Source organism: Suncus etruscus, chromosome X (assembly GCF_024139225.1).
Source record: "Suncus etruscus isolate mSunEtr1 chromosome X, mSunEtr1.pri.cur, whole genome shotgun sequence".
NCBI lineage: Eukaryota > Metazoa > Chordata > Mammalia > Eulipotyphla > Soricidae > Suncus > Suncus etruscus.
Window position 1 is genome coordinate 104,785,896 of NC_064868.1, and position 20,775 is coordinate 104,806,670.

The 20,775-nt window shown below is 49.7% G+C and overlaps 1 protein-coding gene across 1 annotated transcript; it reads left to right on the top strand.

Moving 5' to 3' along the window:
• Positions 1–1,740: 1,740 nt before the first annotated feature.
• Positions 1,741–18,403, top strand: ELF4 (E74 like ETS transcription factor 4). The gene is made up of 8 exons (XM_049767000.1): positions 1,741–1,812; positions 8,710–8,875; positions 9,242–9,334; positions 11,702–11,884; positions 14,175–14,258; positions 14,351–14,543; positions 16,394–16,753; positions 17,608–18,403. Exons 1-8 carry the CDS (start codon positions 1,741–1,743, stop codon positions 18,401–18,403), a joined length of 1,947 nt encoding a protein of 648 aa, XP_049622957.1.
• Positions 18,404–20,775: the final 2,372 nt, after the last annotated feature.

The window sequence follows — 20,775 nt, forward strand, 5'->3', positions numbered from 1 at the left end:
CAATGGGTGTGGCCAGAAACAGAAATTAAAAAAGTACAGAATTGAACCCAAATGTTGGTAGATGCTTCCGAACCCTGCCCCTAACATAAAAGTCTCTGAAAATAGAAGTTTGAGGTCCAAAGATGTGGCCTCTGGCAGTGACGAAGCCAATTGTGAGGCCTGATGCTCAGAGTGGCAAGAAGGGGTTCTGGAAGGCAGGCTAGTGTGGGGGGTGGACTGCAGATAAGATACAGAGGAACAGGCAGCAAAGGAACTAGTGGAGGCCCCATGGGGGCACCATGTGAGATTTTTGTTATTGTTTGGGGCCTCAGCCAGCTGTATGCAGGATTTACCCCCTGGCTTTGCGCTCAGGGATCACTGATAGCAGTGCTCAAGGATAAATGCGATGCCAGGGTTCACACACAGATCAGCCTCATGCTAGTCAAGAGCTCTACTTGCTGTACTGCTCCAGCCCCGTATAAGGTTTGGGGTGCTGTCTGTGAGGCAACGAGAGAGAAGGTATGTGTGTCTGTGTGTCTCTGCGTGTATGTGTGTACATACATATATGTGGTAAAGGCCGGGGGTGCAGAGGAAGAAGGTTTTGCCGGCCCTTCCCCCAGCTCAAGCTCTCCTTACCAGTTGTTTCCAGGGTGACAGTTCAGCCTTAAAACTGAAAGCAAAGCCGAAGAAAAATCACAAACCACATGGCCCAGAGACCATCCTCTTTGGGACTAGCTGGCTGCTTGTTTTGGTGGCAGAGCATGATGCATGTCTAGGCCCATCTGCCTCTGCCCACAGCTGAGGCAGGCAGTGTCTGGAGAATATTTGACATTTCTCCCAGTTGTAAGAATACTTAGTGCTATGCCTCCATCCATGAAGCCCGGGAATTGGGGGTATGTGGGGAGAGCCCCAAATCCTTTCTTCCCTAGACTGTTAAGAGATGGGAGGGAGGCTCCCAGTCTCTCCAGTCAGCTCAGATGCAGAAGCTCTTAACTCTGAGGGGTCACTTTCTACCAGAAGTGCTTCTTTCACTTCTATCCCCATCTTTTTTTTTGGGGGGGGCCACACCAAGCAGTGCTCAAGAGCTAACCCTGACTCTGCACTCAGAAACCACTCCTGGCTGTGTTTGGGGGACCATATGGGATGCCTGAGGATTGAACCTGGGCTGACAGCATGCAAGGCAGTTATTCTACTGGCTGTGCTATAGCTCCAGTCCCTTTTTTCCCTTTCTTTACCTGGTTCTTTACTTGTCCTGCTTCCCAATCTTTTTGGCCAGGATCTTTTCCCAGTGGCTTTTATTTTTGTTTGTTTTTGTTTTTGTTTTTTTCGGGCCACACCCGTTTGATGCTCAGGGGTTACTCTTGGTTAAGTGCTCAGAAATTGCCCCTGGCTTAGGGGGACCACGTGGGATGCCGGGGGATCGAACCTTAGTCCTTCCTTGGCTAGCGCTTGCAAGGCAGACACCTTACCTCTAGCGCCACCTCGCCGGCCCCTCCCTGTGGCTTTTATCCTGGCTCCACAAATAGGAGGAACAGAGGTGAAGGAGGATGACTTACTGTATCTTTCTCTCTTCTCTCCCTAGGTTTATCTGGCACTTGGCTCAGCCTGGCATGTGGCCTTGAACCTAGTGTAGACCATCTCGTCCCCACTCCCCTGGTTTCACTGTGGTTCAGTCACAGTGGCACATAGCAGCTCTCTGTCAACAGATTCCCAAAGCCCTAGCGGGCCTTGCAGATTCTACTGTTAGCTGTGATACCCAGGATGGCTGTTACCCTGAAGCCCAACGACCTGGTCTTTGAGCTTGCAAACAACGGAATGGACGATATCCACCAGGTAGGACCTTAGGGTGGAGAACATGGCCACCTTCGAGGCTGATCTATTGGCCAGGCAGACAGCCAGTGAGTCAGCCAGTCAGGCAGTCAGCAAATACTGATTAAGGACCTACTAGGTTCAGGGGCTCAGGCAGGCCTGCCAGACAGACTGTGTGCGGCTGATTCACTCACGTTCATGGCCTGCCGGTATGGAGTCTGCCCAACATATCATTCCAACAGAAGTAACAGGAAAGGGGGGTTAGCTGAGCATACTGGGGGTGCCAACCCCCTTTCGAATTTCAAGTCTACCATCTTGTTCACTTCATCCATCTCCCTGACTTGGCCACACAGAGAAGTGAGCTCCACATGGTGGAATTCAGCCCCTGGCACCTGCATGGCTGTGTCTAGCCCAGTTGTTTGATTCTCCGGAATTGTGCTTTTTAGCTTCCACCTGAGGATTAAGGACAAAGCGGAAATGGGTCTTCTGGTGGGAGGGCGTTGGCCAGAGATAGCACCCAGGGGCAAGAGAGAATGCAACAGGTAGAGCACTTGCTTTGCTCATAGCTGGCCAGAGCCTCAGCATCACATTTGGTCCCTTGAGCATCTCAGGAGTGATCCCTGAGCCAAGTTTAAGTCCTGAGCACTATTGGATATGGCTCCAAAACAAAAACAAAAGTAACAGAAAATATAAATCCTAGGTACCTGCTTTTTTCCCTAAACTAAGGCACTTAGCTGTACTCCTTGGGTGGCATCGTGGCACACTGGCTGCTTTCCTTCCCCTTTCTCCAAACTGGAGAAGCAGCTGACAAATTCAGCAGAAGGATTAGGGTAGGAGCATGAGTCCTGAATTATGATTTCATACTGGCCTCTGTGTCATCTGGGCCAAACCAGCCCATGACTGTCTGCCAGGTCTCCATCTTCACCAAAAAGAGATCCTGCTTGCTCGCTTTTCTTTAAGGGTACCACAGCCAAATCAGCACTGTCTCTCTATATATGGGTCCAAACCTTAGCACCTGCCAGCGGCTGCCCCCTAGCGGGAGGAGAGCAAATTGCGCTTTCTGTGCAGCTCCCTCTTGCCTAAAGAAGGGAGGAAAATCCAACCTTTCCTGGTTCTTAGTCCTACTAGTCCCTTTTCACTTGTTGCTTATCCTTTCAGCAACTAATTCTGTTCTTCAAAGACAAATTGTATGTGAATGTATAGGTATATCTTTTATCATGCTGGAGACTAAACCCAGAGTTTCAGACATGCAATGCAAGTATTCTACCCCAAGCTACCTCTCTAGCCTTCAAAGAAGTTATTTTTTGTTTGGGGGCCATATAAGGCTCTGATAAAGAGTTACTCCTGGCTCTGATCTCAGAACCCAGGGGACCAGATAGGTTGCCAGGGATTGAACTTGGGTCGGCTGGGTGCAAGGCAAGGATCCTACCTGCTGTGCCATCACTCTGGTTTCGGAAGCTGTTTTTTCCAGAAGCTATTTTTTTTGTTTTGGGGGTCACAGCCTGTGGTGCTCTGGATCTGCTCCCAGCTCAGTGGTCATGGGTTACTCCTCGTAGTGTTAGGGAGTGCCAGGGATGTGGGCTTCCCACAAGAAGAGTATGCACTCCAGCCCTTCGACCTCTCTCTCTCTCTGGCCCAGTAGAAGCTATTCTTACTTCACTACCACACATCTCAGCAGACCTCAAATCTATAGAGAAGTTCAAAGCCAAGGCTTCCCTCAATTTCCTTCCTTCTTTCTCCCTTTTATGTATACCATCATCATTCTTATTTCCTTTGCACTGGCCTGGGAGAAAGAGGTGTACCTCTTCTTCTGCCTTCAACATCCCAAGGTTTCCCATGCCCCTCCCTTTATACACATCAATCAGTTCTCCCAGAACTTTCTTCTCAATGTAAAACCTCTTCAGGCTTTCACAACTCTCCATTTTGAGGGGTTTCTGGCCACACTCAGCTGTGCTCAGGGCTTACTCCTAGCTGTGCTTAGGGGACCATATTCAGTGCCAGGGCTCAAACCATGGCCAATTGTGTGCAAAGCAAGTGCCTTATCTCCTGTACCATCTCTCTGGCCTCTACATTTTTGTGCTTTCTTTGGAGCCACACCTGTTAGTACTTGGGGACTAATCTCAGTTCTGTGCTGGAGATAATGCTGTGGAATTATGCTGTGCTAGGAGTAAACCCAAATCTCCTGCATACAATGCATGCACTCAGCTTTTGGAGTTATCTCTCTGGCTAGGCCTCCCCAACTCTAAAAGAAATGTTTTTGGTTCAGAGAGATACATTGGGTAGGACCTTGTGTACAACCAACCCAGATTCAGTCCCTGGTACCCCATATGGTCCCCTGAGCCTCCCAGGAGTGATCCCTGAGTGCAGAGTCAGCCTTGAGCACAGCTGAATGTGGTTCAATAAAGAAAAGGAAAAAAGAAAAATTTCCCTCCCATTTTCCGTTTTCCTCTCCAGCAAGGTTCTGCCCTATGCTTACTATTTTTTATCTCACACCTTCAATTCTTTAAGAAATAATTTTATTGCAAAGTGCATCATGAATACAAGAGTAGATTAATCATATGTGTGAGCATATAACACTGATGAGAAAAAGATTCTACTGGTGTTGAACAAAACGACATTATTTGAGGACCAACTTTTATTAAATGTCGCTCTGGGCCCAGAGAGATAGCACAGCGGCGTTTGCCTTGCAAGCAGCCGATCAGGACCAAAGGTGGTTGGTTCGAATCCTGGTGTCCCATATGGTCCCCCGTGCCTGCCAGGAGCTATTTCTGAGCAGATAGCCAGGAGTAACCCCTGAGCAAAGCCAGGTGTGGCCCCCCCAAAAAAAACAAAACAAAACAAAAAAAACAAAAAAAATGTCGCTCTGTTTAAAGTTTCGATTTTCAGGCTGGAGTAGGACACTTGACTTGCATATAGCTAACCTGAGTCAGGAGTTTTCCCAGAGCATAGAGCCTGGAACAATCCCTGAGCACTGCTGTATGTGACAAAAATGTTGCAGCTCCAACAATCTATTGAAGATGCTAAGTGGGGACTTAGTAACTATAAAATGAACAGTATGAACTCACCACTCAGGCTAATAAGTAAAGTATCAGGGGACTGGAGAGGTAGTACAGTAGGTTCAAACCCTGGCATCCTATATGGTCCCCTGAGCCCTGAGAAATTCCTAAATGCAGAGCTAGGAGTAACCCCTGAATACTACTGTGTCTGGCCCAAAACACAAAATTCTATAGGAGGATTTTTTTTCTTATATCCCTGGGAACTGAAGTTGAGTGGTAGAACACATGCTTTTCTTTTTTTTTGTTTTGTTTTTTTTTTTTTTTGTTTTTGGGCCACACCCTGTGACGCTCAGGGGTTACTCCTGGCTATGCGCTCAGAAGTTGCTCCTGGCTTCTTGGGGGACCATATGGGACGCCGGGGGATCGAACCCGGTCCGTCCTAGGCTAGCGCAGGCAAGGCAGGCACCTTACCTCCAGCGCCACCGCCCGGCCCCGAACACATGCTTTTCATGTGTAAGGCCTTGGATCCATTTATCCCTGGCGTTGCATAGAGAAAATTCTAATGAAAGAGCCTTTGGGGTCAGTGACATGACTGTCCCAATTTGAACTTTCACATTGTATTATTAGCAAAAAAATATTAATTTTTAATTAATTGATTTCATTTTACTGTAGTTTAAATAAGATGATTGTAATAATGTTAAAGTCTGTGGTACTGAAGGACAAATTCACTTCACCCCACCACCAAAGTGTCCACAGTTCTCCACCACTATCCTTAGGTCACCTCTAGTGGAGTTTTCATCTCCCCTGGGCCCCAATTGCCCCAACTCTACATATAAATGAGGGAACCAAAAGCACAGGAAGCATCAGTCACTTGCCCAAGATTATACCGCTAATGAGTAGCTGGCTTATTTTTAAATCAGGCAATCTGGCATAAATTCAGCACAATCCAGTAAAATTTGGTGCGATGCTAGAATTCGGGGGTTCTGTACATTCTGGGGCTACTAGTCTCATGTGACTGTTGAGCACTTTAATTGTATGGCTAGAGAAGCTAGAATATTTTTTATCTGTTTGTTTGTTTGTTTTGGGGGGAGGCACACCAGGCGGAGCTCAGGGTTTACTCTCGGATCTGTACTCAGAAATCAATCCTGGTGATGCTTGGTGGACCATGTGCAAGACAAGTGCTCTACCTGCTGTATCACTCTGGCCCCTAGAATTTTTCATCTTTAAAAAGTGTAATTTATGGGGCCAGAGAGGTTGCACAGCGGTAAGGCATTTGCCTTGCAAGCGGCCGACTCGGAATGGACCCAGGTTCGATTCCCAGCATTCCATATGGTCCCCCTAGCCTGCCAGGGGCAATTTCTGAGCAGAGCCAAGAATAATTCCTGAGTGCTGTGGGGTGTGCCCCCTCAAAAAACAAAAATAAATAAATAAAAAGTGTAATTTAGGGGCCAGGGCAATAAATACAGTGAATAGTGTGCTTGTTTTGCATGTGGCCAATTTGGGTTCAATCCTTGACATCTCACATGGTCCTCTGAGCACCATCAGGAATAATTCCTGATTGCAGATTCAGAAGTAACCCCTGAGCATTGCCAGGTGTGGCCCCCAAACCAAAATGATGATGGTAATAATAATAACAACAACAATAATCATAAGTGTGATTCACAAGGGATTGGAGAGATAAGACAGGATTAAGGCATTTTCCTTGTATGTAATTGACTCTAGTTCCATCCGTGGCACTGAAAATAGTCCCCCCAGCACTTCCCGGAGTGACCCCTGAGCAGAGTCAGAAGTAGCCCCGAGTACTACTGGATCTGACCCCAAAAATACATACAAAAATAAATAAATTTAGGGCCTGGAGAGATAGCACAGCGGAGTTTGCCTTGCAAGCAGCCGATCCAGGACCTAAGGTGGTTGGTTTGAATCCCGGTGTCCCATATGGTCCCTCGTGCCTGCCAGGAGCTATTTCTGAGCAGACAGCCAGGAGTGACCCCTGAGCACTGCCAGGTGTGGCCCAAAAACCAAAAAAAAAAAAAAAAGATAAATAAATTTAAAAGAATGTAATTTACATTAAATTAGGCTTAAGTAAGTACTGACAAATCAAACTGCTCTTGTGCCTCTGGCCTTCAACTCCAAGATCCTTCGTAATGTGGCTTGGGACCCCAGCACACACCCCCAAACTGCCCCAGCACCAGTAACTGCCCAGAGTCAGAACCCAAAGTTTGTTTGTTTGGCTGGTTGTGGGTTTTTTTTGGCCTATTTCCATTTATCTGAATCCTCCAGCAACCTTAAACTATATCAGTGTTGCTGAAGGAGGAATTAAAGACTGCTGAAAAAATATTGCAAAGTACAAAGCAGGAGAAAGGCATCATCCCAGCCAAAAAAAAAAAAAAAAAAAAGAGACAACAACAACTGTAAAGACAAAAATCCTGGTATATTTAAATCTATAGTTTTGTTTTATTTTATTTGGAGTGGTGGTTTAGGGCCACAACCAGCAATGCTCTGGGCGTTATTCCCAGCTCTATGCTCATGGGTGACTCCTTATTGTGCTTAGTGGACCATGTGTGCTGGAGATTGAACCAGGGTTGGCCACACGAAAGGCAAACACCTTACCCCAGTACCTAATTTTTTGTCAACAGTTGCATTCATGCTCTTTTTTAAATTTAACTTTCTTTGATTTTGTGACAACTGTATTCTCCAGGGGTAGAATTCTCATCCTGTTACTCTAATCCATGGCAAGGGATTTAACAACGCCCTTTAGCTCTTGGACACTTATTTCTGACTCCCTGATCAACATCTCCATTTCAATATGTCCAAGGTACCTGAAGCTCACTTTATTCAGCAGCATCCCTCTTCTTTCTCAAAATTCCTGACCTTTGTCATTCTGGGTCCCCCTTCTTCCTTAGCATGAACAATCAATGACCCAATTGAATCAAGCTCCCTCTCTCCACACATGGCTCAGGCTCTTACCTTTCCACTTAATTTATTTTAAATGGTTTTGGGCTGGGAGTCACATTTGGCAATGCCCCGTGGTTACTGCTCCTGGTCTGTGCTTAGGGACCAGTCCTGGTGGGCTGCTTGGACCTTATGGGGTGTTGGGAATTGAATTTGGGTCTGCCATGTGCAAGGCAAGTGTCCTACCCTCTGTACTATCACTCTGGCTCCATCCACCTATCTAATTGATAACCATAAACTTCTGGGGGCCCAGGAAGATAGCGCAGGTTTAGGGCATTTGCCTTGCACACTACAACCCGGGTTGGACTTGGGTTCGATTCCTGGCATCCTATATAGTCTCCCAAGCCTGCCAGGAGTGATTTCTGAGCACAGAGCCAGCAGTAACCCCTGAGTGCTGCTGGGTGTGTTCCCCCACCCCCAAAAAAGAAAACTTTTTTTTTGGGCCACACCTGTTTGATGCTCAGGGGTTACTCCTGGCTATGTGCTCAGAAATCACCCCTGGCTTGGGGGGACCATATGGGACGCCGGGGGATCGAACCACTGTCCATCCTATGCTAGCGCTTGCAAGGCAGACACCTTACCTCTAGCACCACCTTCCCGGCCCCTAAAAAAGAAAACTTTTGTCTTCACTGATGGTACACTGAGTTAGTCGCTCACTAGCTATCAGGCAGTCTTGCTGGTCATTGGCCTTGAGAGTCTGCAGGCATCTAGATAAAGCCCTCAAATCAGCCCTGGTTCTCCTGTAACTGTGACCAATCACTGTTGCCCTGGGCGCTCAGCATAGCGCCCTGACCGGTCAACAAGGGCCCATTCACAGAGCCTCTAGTGAAGTTGGTCTAAAGTACTGTCATCCCCAACAGATGCACTCTTTGGCAGGCAGCAAGCCTTAGGAATTGCAAGAAGAGCCAGATGGTGATGGGAAGGTTTTGGGGTGTTTTTGGGGGACTGAACCTAATCCCTGTCTTCCCCACAGCTGGAAGACCCTTCGGTGTTCCCTGCTGTGATCGTGGAGCAAGTCCCTTACCCAGATTTACTGCATCTGTGCACAGAACTGGAAGAAAATCATAATAGCATCCTCACAGATGGGACCTTGTGTATGGCGCAGGATCAGATCCTGGAGGGCAGTTTTTTGCTGGCAGGTCTGTTTCCTCCGGGGCTGGGAGAGCAGGCAAGGCACGGGGCGCTGTCCTCAGGGAATAGTGGTAACCCTCTCTGGCTTCCAGTGACCTCATACAGCATGAGTGGATCCTCTGCACAGTTGAAATGTAGGAGGAGCAAAAGGGAGGGGGAAAACTTCCCATTTCTCAGAGGGAATAATGGGTGAAATGGGTTCAGGATCTTTGGGGATGGAACCAGACAGTGAGTAGGGGTAGAGAGGAGAGGAATTAGGCACCACTAGAATGAATCTCCAGGCTGGCCCTGATGGTGGTTGTACCCCCCTTGGCCTGGGCTGGAGGGTAACTTGATTCTCTCCTGAATCCCCTCATCCTGGAACCTGGGACCAGATGAGAATGATGCCGTGGCACATGGCCCAATAGCCAATGAAGTCTTGCTCAGCATTGACTCTCCCAGCAACGTCCTGGATGAGAAGCAGATGTGTAAGTTTCGACCTGGGGCCTTCAGTCAAAGTCACAACAAATAAAATTCCGTTGAAAAATGCCCCTTCCTTGTAGGGGGCCCTGAGGTGTTCATGAATGCAGCCTCTGAGCGCTGCACATGGTGCAGTTCAGACTCCTTGGCCCTGCCTGGATAGAAGGAGCAGCTCAGAGAGGAACAGACAGCCGCAGCCACTTCCTGCCCCTGCCCCTATTTTTAAAGGCTGATCAAATACACTGATTGTTCATGAGCTCCTTGCCCTTTGTTTAGGTCCAATTCAGTGTATGAAGCTCACTGACATGTCTCTCATGATGGCTTTTCATTGGTTCATCTAAAGCTTGGTCCCGGATAAACATGAACTCTCCACTCCCCCAGACTCTGGCAGACACTTCCTTCTTTCCCTTGCTCTCCTCTCCTCTCCTTCCCTTCCCTTCCCTCCCCTCCCTTTTCATCTCCTTTCCCCTCCTCTTACTTCCTCTTCCTTCCTCTCCTCTCCTCTCTTCCCCTTCCCCTCCCCTCTCTCCTCTTCTTTTCTCCTCTCCACTCACTTTCCCTCCTCCAGCCCTCCCTTTCTCTTCTCTACCCTCCCTTCCTCTCCTCTTCTTTTCTCTCCTCTCCCCTTCCCCTCTCCTCTTGTCCCTACCTTTCCCCTCCTCTCCCTTTCTCCTCTCCTTATTCTCCTTCTCCCTCCCTTCCTCTTCCTTCTCCTCCCCACTTCTCCCTCCCTTCCTCTCTTTTTCTTTTTCTCCTCCCCTCTTTCTTCTTCTCCTTCCTTCACCCCTTCCCTTCCCAGTCCCTCACTTCACCCTCTATCCTCTTATTGTCCCTCCCTTTCTCCTCTACCCCTGCCTTTTCTCTCCCCTTCCCTTCCATCCTTTTCTTCCTCTCTCCCTCTCAGGATCTAGCCCAGGGTCTCCCACACATAAGGCAAGTGGCAGTTCCACCCATTTTCTATTTTCCTTTATATCTCTATGATTTTGACTTTTTTGGGAGGGGGGTTTGGGCCATACCTGGTGACACACAGGTTACTCCAGGCTATGTGCTCAGAAATTTCTCCTGGCTTGGGAGGACTATATGAGATGCTGGGGATCGAACCAAGGTCCATCCTGGATCAGGTGCCATAAAGGGACCCATCTGTCTCCTGCTAGCCAGCTTGTTTCTCTTTTTCTTTTTCTTTGATTTTGGGTCACACCTGGAGGTGGTGGCACTCAGGGGTTACTCCTGGCTCTATGCTCAGAAGTCACTCCTGGCTGGCTCTGGGGACCATATGGGATGCTGAAATTCGAACCGGGTTCTATCCTGTGTTGGCCTCATGCAAGGCAAACGCCTTACTGGTGACCTATTGCTCCTGCCTTGTCAGCTTGTTTCTCTTATCACAGTCCTCTTGCAATCTGCCCATTCTGGGGCCTGGGTCACAGTTACCTCCCTTTTAGACCCTGTCAACCAGGGGGGACTTTCTGTTCTCTGCTTTCTGGCTTGGCTCCCCACAAGACTCTGTGGAGTGGGACTTATGTAGCCCTGTACTATGCTTGGAACATTTACCTTGCACCCCAGTTCTTGGAGGCTCATCCCTACCTCCCCAGAATGTTTCCATCACATCTGAACCCATGGGAGGTAAGTACTCTTCTAAAGGGAGTGCAGGGAGTGGGGACCAAGTATGCTCGAAAGCTGCAGAGAATCTTGGCATTTTTTAAATGGGTCACACCTGGCAGCACTCGGGTTACTCCTGGTTCTTTGCTCAGAAATCGCCTCTGGCAGGCTCAGGGGACCATATGGGATGCCTGGGATCGAACCACCATCTCCTGGGTTGGCTTGCGCAAGGCAAAAAGCCCTACCACTGTGCTAGCTCTCCGCCCCAGGTTTTGGCATTTCTTTTTTTTTTGTTTTTGGTTTTTGAGTCTCACCCAGCAGCGCTCAGGGGTTACTCCTGGCTCTGCGCTCAGAAATCGCCCCTGGCAGGCAAGGGGGACCGGACCATATGGGATGCTGGGATTCGAACCACCGTCCTTCTGCATGCAAGGCAAATGCCTTACCTCCATGCTATCTCTCCGGCCCCAGTTTTGGCATTTCTTACCCCAGCTCAGTGATCAAGAATCATTGAAGGATTAGTCCACATGGGCCCCTGTATTCAGGGACTGGCCAATTCACTGTGGGCACACACCACCACAGCTGTCTGCTTTGCTAGCGGGAAAGCAATGGAATGTGGACTCAGTGGAATCTATACCCCCTTATTTAGCTCTGCACGTATTGTGGGGGTGAAGGACACCTTAGGCCTCCCTCAAGGACCCTCTTCTTCTTTTACAAGTGCTGGGGTCCCCCGTCCCTTCTCTGTCTGGATCCCCAGCCACATTAAGCTTCTGTTCCCACAGTAAGCACCTCAGAAATACTACCGGATGCAGACCCTTCTGTGAGCATCACTCTGCCCAACTGCCTGTATCCTGTCGCTGAGCCCAGTGCCCTGAGCAAGGCCGATGGACAGGTGGGCCAATGTCCTCAAAAGAACAACAGCAGCAAGGACAGCTCCAAGAGAACTCTCAAATCCAAGAAAAGAAGTAAGAGGGTGTGAAAGAACAAATGAGCGAGAAAGCTAGGCGTGGGAGGGGCAAGCACGAGCATGAGAGAGCACAAGAGAGGAAGAAAGAGCAAGAAAGAGGCCAGAGAGATAGAACAGAGGGCTGGGTGCTTGCTGTGCCCACAGCCGACCCAGCTTATACCCCTGGCATCGCGTATGGTTCCCAGAGCACTGCCAGCAGTGATCCCTGAGAACAGCCAGGAATAACCCTTGAGCAGAGCCAGGTGTGGCCCTCACCCCCAAAAAGAAATGCAAGAATGAGAAAGAGAAAGTATTGAGAGATGGGGCCAGAGTAGTGGCGCTAGCAGTAGGGCATTTGCTTTAGATCAGGGGTGGCGAACAAGTTCGACACAAGGAGCCAAAATTTTAAACTGTGAGAGTCAGAGAGCCACACCACGCAGTGACCTGCCAAAACAGACAAACACTCACACAAAAGCATATAATTTGAACAATAATATATTAAACACATAGTGAATTTTACCATTTTGAGTGAGGGTAAAAATCCTGCAGTTATGGTGAGGGTATGCGGCAACATGTGACACACGGGTCCCTCTGCTCACTGACCCATGCAGTTGTTTCCGAGGGATGGGAGACAGGATGATGCAGCCTGGGGGCGGGACTGCGCTCGGAGATCTCTCCTCGGAGATCCCTCCTCAGAAGCAGCAGAACAAAATCCAAACTTGGCAAAGAGCCACAGTATACAAAATAATTATAAGAGGCAAAGAGCCACATTCATTTTGGCCGGGAGCTGCATGCGGCTCGAGAGCCACGTGTTCGCCACCCCTGCTTTAGATGCACAAACCTAAGATGAATCGCGGTTCGATCCCCCCAGTGTCCCATATGGTTCCCCAAACCAGGAGCGATTTCTGAGACCTAGAGAGAGAATCTTGTGGAGAAGGAATCACAGGGCTGAGTCTGTGGAGATTCAGTCTTATGAAGGGAATAACGGAAAACTCTATCATGTGGGGGGATGTAACTCCACCCTGGATTTAGGTCTATCTACCTGAGACCCGCCCATTTCTGGGAGGGGTCTTAGGAAGCAGATATTGCGTGTATCTTTACCTGCAAGACCCCGCCTTTTCCTGGGAGTGGTCTTGGAAAGGTAAGCTAAGGCCTTTGACCCAGGGGATTAGGGGCTTTTGGTCTTTTGTCAGCAAGGAGGTCAAAGGGAAGATGGCTGAAAGGAGTTAAGACGCAGGGCTAGCTAAGAATGGCTGAATGCTTAACTGTTTATGATATAGGCCACACATGTGGTGGATAGGGTATGAATAAAGCTGATACTTCCTGAAGCCTGGCTGTGAGTTTTCTCCCCGCTGCTATCTTGAACCTGCAGACCCAACAGGTGAAGGGAGTTGCAGAGCCACATGGCCTCGGATGGCAGAGAAAGGTCTCTGCATCCATCCATCTCCATCCAGCACCATCATTAATTAACACTACAGGGGGACAGGCAGAGAAGCCCCATCTTGATCCCTGGCCTTGTTGACTTGTTGCCAGTCCCACATCTATGCCAACTCTTTCAGAACTTCCCATGAGCCCAGTGGCTGGAAGCCTAGGCTGAGGCTGGGTGTTTGCAGTCAGGACTGGGACCCCTAGCCCAGTTCCTGAGCCTGTGTGTGGTGGGGGTTTTGGGGGGTCCCCACAGGCCATGTACTTCTCTTTACTCTGTGGAGTTTATGGAGCCAGGGCTGTATATGAAGAGGACTTTGGTTATTGGTTTACTCAGGCCCTGACTGGTCGATAGTGCTTCATTGACACGACAGCTCAGAGATGTGTCTCAGTGCTGCCATTTCTCTTTCCATATTCAGGCCTGGGTTCGGGACATAGCACAATGCATAAGGCACTGGCCTTGCAAACAGCCAACCCAGATTCTATCGTTGGCACTCCATAGAGTCCTCTGAGCCTCACCAGGAGTGATTCCCTAAGACAGAGCCAGGAATAAGCCCCGAGCACTGCTAGGTGTGACAGCTCCTCCTTGCCCCCCCAAAAATAACAAATAACTAAACCAAATAAAAACAAACCACCTAAGGCCTGGTGCAACAGGGTGGGAGCTTGTTTGAAAGCCTCTCTCTGCCTCATCTCTCAGTTCCCCCTAAAAATAAGGGCAAAGCACTGGGTTTGAATAAGGATGCACTCAGAGCTGCCTCTGTGGATGGTGACTTGATTCTTTCCTGGTCTGCCTTCTTGTAAGCAAATTGGGGTTCTGCCTCGTGAGTGGCTGCCCTAGAGCCCTGACCGGGGCTCCTGCCTCCTTTTCTCACCTTCCCTGACAGTCCGGAAGTCCAAGGGCAGCCGTAGCATCTCCCCGGTCACTGACCCCAGCATCCCCATCCGCAAGAAAACCAAGGATGGCAAAGGTATAGCTAAGTGTGGTGGGTGGGGAGCAGAGGCCACCATGGGTGGGGAGCCTGGGTCGCCATGGGGACCCTCACCACCTGGCCCCCTGCAGGCAGCACCATTTATCTGTGGGAGTTCCTCCTGGCACTGCTGCAAGACCGGAACACCTGCCCCAAGTACATCAAGTGGACCCAGCGGGAGAAAGGCATCTTCAAGCTGGTGGACTCCAAGGCTGTCTCCAAGCTGTGGGGGAAACAGAAGAACAAACCGGATATGAACTATGAGACCATGGGGCGAGCACTGAGGTAGGAACTCCAGGCCACTGGGTCATCTCTGTGCTCCTCACTCTTTGAAAGGGTTTGCTCTCAGTTTGCTTTCTCCTACTTTGGCATACTTTGTCTTTGTTTTTAATTATTTATTTAAGACTATGATTTTCTTTCTTTCTTTTTTTTTTTGGTATTAGGGCCACACCCGGCAGTGGCACTCAGGGGTTACTGCTGACTCTGTGCTCAGAAATTGTTCTGAGGCCTGGGGGACCATGTGGGATGCTGGGGATTGAACCCGGGTCTGTCTGTAGGTAGGTCTGTAGGTCTGACTGTAGGCCGCGTACAAGGCAAATGCTCTACCGCTGTGCTATCATTCCAGCCCCAAGACTGTGTTTTCAAAATGCTTGAGAGTTGAGTTGTAGACATGTGACCTTCTGGCCCTGCTCCCACCTTCAGTGACACCTTTTCCCTCCGCCAGTGCTCCCAGGCTCTCTCCTGGCCCCCAGCCATCACCTTGACAAGTACATTTTCAAGTTTGGTGGTTATAGTTTGAATCTTGCATTTTTAATGTTGTTGAGTATGTGGCTTGGATATTCATCCATCCATCCATTCATCCATGCATACATGCATACATATCCACCCATACATCCATGTATACATCCATCCATCATTTTTGGGTCATACCCATTTGTAATACCAGGGATCAAACCTGGATCAGCCACCTGCAGGGATAGTGCCCTACCTGCTATATTATTTCTCCTGCCCTCCCTGTGACTTGCCTATTTAGTTGTACCACTGCCCCACATTACCAACCTTGACCCCTGTTCCCCTGTTACTTCTTTCCCTTCTTATTTATCTTACTTGCCTCCTTGATCTCTCTCACTTTACTGATGAGCCCATAAATCCTGCCTACCAGTATCCCTTGATACTAGGGATAGAACCTCTTGCATGAAAGGTTTGTTCTCACCCTGAGCTCCCCCTACTCCCCTTTGCAGTTCCTTCTTCAAGAAGAGGAACTGCCTCTGAGTTATTGACCCTAAACCCACTGCTAACTCCCTGGGGGAAGGAAAAGCCCTCCTCTTGCATTTCAGTCCTAAACTTTCTTTTTTAATAGAGAAAGAAAGTTGGAGAAGGGAACTCCTAAGTGATGCTCAGGAGACATCAGGGTGCCCTCTGGGTGAATATGGGAATGCAATGTTAGGATTCAGGGATGCAGGGGTTCCTCAGGTTATCCTGGCAGTACTGGGGGGCCTCCAGTGCTACATCTGGTGGTGCTTGAGGGACCATGCAGTGCCAGGGATTGGCCACCTTCAAGGCCAGTATCCTAACCCTATATCTCCCTGGCCCTTAGAGGAATACTTTTTAAGGGTCTCCCTCACATTCCACACCACAGAGCCAGTCTTAGACTGGGGGTAATGCCCTCACTGTCCATTCCTCACCACCCCACTTTCCATTCATGGCCTGTGCTCTGTCCCCAGCACAGGGTAAGGGCTGGCATTGGGACAACCTGTCTTGGGGATTGTTGGGAATCCTGTGGGGAAGACATCTGAAGTGTCCTAAATGAAGTACAGTGGATAGGTCGCTTGTCTGAGTTGGCTGATCCAGGTTCAGTCCCTGGAACCCCATATAGTATGGTCTTCTGAACCTGCCAGAAGTGAAGGAATGATCCCTGAGTGCAGAGCCAGGAGCACTGTTGATATGGTCAAGAGAGAGATAGAGAGGAGGGGAGGTAGAGAGAAGAAAAAGAAGAAGTGAGGTAGGAAAGGAAAGGAAATGTCCTAAGAATCTCCTAAATTCCACAGTTGGCCTGACTACTCCCCTTTTCCTTTCCCCAGTACCCACCTTAGTTAGCCTTGGCTAACCCCCTGCTTCTGCTCCTATCTCCCCAGATATTACTACCAAAGAGGCATTCTTACCAAGGTGGAAGGGCAGAGGCTGGTATACCAGTTTAAGGAGATGCCCAAGGATCTGGTGGTGATTGAGGATGAAGAGGAAGGAAGCGTGGCCCAGGCAGCCTCCCCACAGGCCTCCACTGCCTCCACCAGCGCAGCCCGGAGGGGCTCCAGGGCCAAAGGCAACTCCACAGCCAAGAGCAGCTCCTCCTGGGAGAAGGTGGCAGGTCAGCACGTTGGGGTCCAGCCATCTTTGAGTCTGGAAGAGGCACTGTCTCCAGACAGCGAGATCCCTACTACCTCCGCCGCACTTGGCACTGCAGTCGACAACTCGGCCACACTCAGTAGAGCCATGAGGTAAGGGACCCCAGGCCTTCGCTTGTCCCCCACCCCACGATCCCTCTGGCTGGGGGCAGAGGCCACTTTCCCCCTTCTTTTCCAACTCTGATGTTTCCTGGGCACTTATTGGCAAAGTAACTTGCCTAAAGAAGAGCAAAGACACTGCTTGACCTGGGCTGGGGCATGAGGGCTTAGGCTGCCTTCTGTCACCAACTGGAGCTCTTGTGGTTACCTTATAGTGCTCCCAAAGTAGACAGAAGGGGCTTTGGCCCCAGGCCTACCCCCAAGCCGCCCCTACTCCCGAAAACAGCAGCACAAACATGTTATCAAGTTATCAGCTACTTACCTCAGGACCTCCAGGGGCACCTGGGAACTACTTTCAACATCTCGTCCAGACGAAGGTGCCTCTGATTTTTCTGGGAAAGGGGGGCTTAGTTTGGTTTTGGCGTTCGGCCTGTCACTCATCCAGCTGGCACAGGCCATTGAAGGCCATGGCCTCCGGAGGCCAAGGAGAGAGGCCTAGTACAGCTGGCAGGGCACTTGCCTTGCACACGGCTGACCCGGGTTTGATTCCCGGCACCCCATAGGGTCCCTCAAGACCCACTAGGTGTGATCCCTGAGCGAAGAGCCAGGAGTCAACCCTGAGTATCCCAGGATCCCCAAACCAAAACAGATGAGTGACCCCAGCTCTCTGTAACACCCCCTTTTCTCAAACCGGAAAACCAATGGTGACTGTTCAGCCCACAGGCTGTCTGAACATTTGACATATCACTGGCCAATCACTGCAGGCCCCCCAAGAAACAACCACCAGAAAGGAAACTCCACATCAAACTGTAACCATCTCCCTTCCTCCTCCCCCTCTTTCTCCACAGCAATTCCTTGGCTAGCAACATCCAGCTGGGCGTGGCCCCCGTGAGCTCTGGCCCAGGCCTGACCCTGCAGACCATCCCACTGACCACGGTGCTGACTGGGGCCCCCACTGCTGTCACCTCCACGGCCCCCCAGCAGCTTGTGCTACAGACTGTGCCACCTGCCACCACATTCAAGGACGCTTTCACGGTGCAGGCATCTTTTCCCCTGAATGCCACCTTCCAAGAGAGACAGGTGGCAGCATCTGGGGCTCCGCTGATTCTCAGTGGCCTCCCCCAAATTCTGACCAGCCACCCAACCAATGTCACCACCACCTCAGTTGTGGGGGCCACCCCCACTGGCCCTAGCACTCAGTCCCCCGGGACTGTCATTGCAACCCTCATCAGGACTTCTGGTACCACAGCGGCGGTTCCCAGGGTCAAGGAGGGTCCCCTGAGGTCTACGTCCTATGTGCAGGGCATGGTGACCGGGACCCCAGTGGAGGGTGTCCTGGTTCCCGAAGAAACCCTGAGGGAGCTCCTAAGAGAGCAGGCTAATCTCCAGCCAGTGTCTACCCAGGTGATAGCCAGGGGTTCCCATACTCCAAGCCTTGTGGGCACCCCACATGTATCTACTCCCAGTCATCCCACGGTTGGGCTGACCCCGGTGGCTGAACTTGAGCTAGCTTCTGGCTCTGGCTCAGTGGTAGGGACTGAGCCCAATGTGGGCCCATCTGAGAATCTGCTGATCAGATCAACAACTCCAGCTCCCTTCTTCAACCCCACTTCCCTCATTAAGAGGGATCCTCCTAACCAGTAAATGGTGGGGCTGCCAGTGGAAAGCTTGAGCAATGTTTTCACACAGGTGAAGACTTGTAGAGCCTGACTTTTGTAGTACACCTAGCCTAGAGTTGGATTTCAGTCAATTGTCATCTCAGACACCGATTTCTCTATTCTAACATGGCACTGCAGTCTGTCATTTACATCTCAGATCTCACCTCATCTGACATTTTGGATCTTGGTCTCTAGTCTAGGCTAGTACTTCAACTCGTTATTAACATCTTAGATTTCTGCTCCTTTTGGATCTCAACTCCCCTAGTCTAAATCGGTACACCTAGATGGTATTTGAACTTGCTATTAATTTCTCAGAGTTTGGATCTCGGTTCCTCTTGACTAATGGAGCACTTCAGTCAGTTATTGCCATCTTGGTTCCACTAACCCTAATTGGCATTGCCAGAGTCAAGTTCTACCATGCTCTCCAATTGGAATATTTCTGGCATCTGAGCCTGGTCTTTGAGAGCTGGAGGTGATGCACTCTTTGTAAGGGTTCATAGTTTCCCCTGGAGGTACAGGGAACCCCCCTTACGAAGTTTGAGGTTAGTGCAGGCACTCTGTGGCAAGTGGCCTTCAGCCTGGATGGCTTCATCACCATTCCCTCCACAGGGAATTTACTATCCCATATGTGAATCTGTGTTTGTGTGTGTGTTTGTATACTCGTTGGTCTGCGTCTTCTGTTTCTTGAGGAGGAATGTAGAGGAGTTGCTCTGAGTTTTTCAGGAGAGGGAGGGAGGGATATATTGCTGGGTCATTCCCAGATGTGGGGGTTATTGTTCCTTTTGTTATGACCTAAGATTTGATTGTTTGAAGACTAGGGAACATTTTCAAACGACCCCTACCCAAGTAGCAGAAATGGCTCAGAGTTAGAGCCAATTCAAGGTAGGAGAGCTTCATGTGGAGATAAAGCTCTAAAAGGCAGGATTGCTGTCTATGGCACAGTTTAGACAATGGCCTTCATGGCACTGTGTCTTCTGTACCTCTACACTCTGTCTTAAGTTCCGTTGGTTTGGCCACCCTTTGTTCCCTTCATATCTGCAGCATGCCCCCTCCTGTGGTCTGTGGCTCCTCTTTTCCCACTCAAGCCTCCAAAACCAGTTATTTTGGTGAAATCTGCTTCCTGTCTTGGGGCCATGGAACTCGGGCTATTCTTGACACAGAACCAGACATTTATCCTAACAACTTGGACAAATTCTTCTCTCTCCGGTTCTCTCCTTCCAGCCACTGTCATCCTCACCACCCCGCTTCCACCTTTTGTCCACACCTGGTACCTACCTAGAAAGGAGCCTTCTCTGACTCTTCGTTGTTTCCAGCATATGGTCTTTTTCCTCATCAAAAGCCACTCATCTGTGGGCAATCCCTGATGGCAGGATGTTGAACCTCTGGGAAAAGGCTCACTGGTCCAACAGTAGGCACTGAGGCATGATTTGGCTTAATTCTAGACAGCTCTGCCTCTTCTCACTCCGCTGCCTAGATAGAGCATGGTCTTCCGGTTTGGGCATCTGATTTTGTTGCCAAAGCCCTTTGGGTGGAACTGCTTTGCCAATAGAGGAATAAAGCCAAAGACCTCTAGAAAGATGAGTCAGATGGTGATGGGATGCACCTTTCAATTATAGCTAGGTGGCAAGCAGAGGGAGAGCGTGGCTGGCAGGGGTGCAAGGAAGCAGTGTCTCGCACCTTAGGGGGACATTCAGTGTTGCTATGAGTCTAGTCTGCAGATTTGGAGTTGTGGTTCTTCAGGGCTTAGGGAAACATTGGAGAAGGATTTTTTCCTTTCTCTTTTGTTTTCACTTTGTTCCCTCCACCCACAAGGATTTCCAGCATGGCAGCCACACCCGTCTTGAGAAATGCAAATCCTGTGCACTTTTTCAAACCAACACTTTTGCTACCGTTGAGAGGCCTCTGACATCTCCATTAAAATTCCAAAACTGTTACTTTAAATTTATCTCCACACCTGTTGAGCCTCCCTAAAAAGTTCCCTTCTGGGGCCACAGGGTAGCAGACAGTGGGGCACACTACAGAATAGTGAGAGAGTACCAGCTATAGTTCCTGTTGGAATTAGCAGGACACAGGGATCGAAACAGTGAAGGCTTGACCACCGGCTCCCCGTCAGCATTAGTGTTCACTACTCCAGGTGCCCCACCACTCACAGTCTGTCCACTCTGGCCCTGGGTATCCTCATGGTACCCACATTTCCCCAGTTTTAGTATCTGTGAGTTGTTACTTAGAACATCCCTTCCCCCTAAAGAAACTTCCCTGTCCAGTTTCTTTCCTACTCAAAGTGTTCAGCTGGCTGGTGGAGGAGACAGCGCTGAGATTGAGGCCGGGAGGCCAGAAAGAAGAGCCCTGGCAGACTGG

Bases quoted from the DNA above. Each gene is read 5' to 3' on its own strand.
- ELF4 (XM_049767000.1), top strand. From the start codon at position 1,741: ATGGCTGTTACCCTGAAGCCCAACGACCTGGTCTTTGAGCTTGCAAAC. The intron at 1,813-8,709 runs GTAGGACCTTAG...TCTTCCCCACAG, and splicing joins GAATGGACGATATCCACCAG to CTGGAAGACCCTTCGGTGTT. The intron at 14,544-16,393 runs GTAGGAACTCCA...CTATCTCCCCAG, and splicing joins ACCATGGGGCGAGCACTGAG to ATATTACTACCAAAGAGGCA.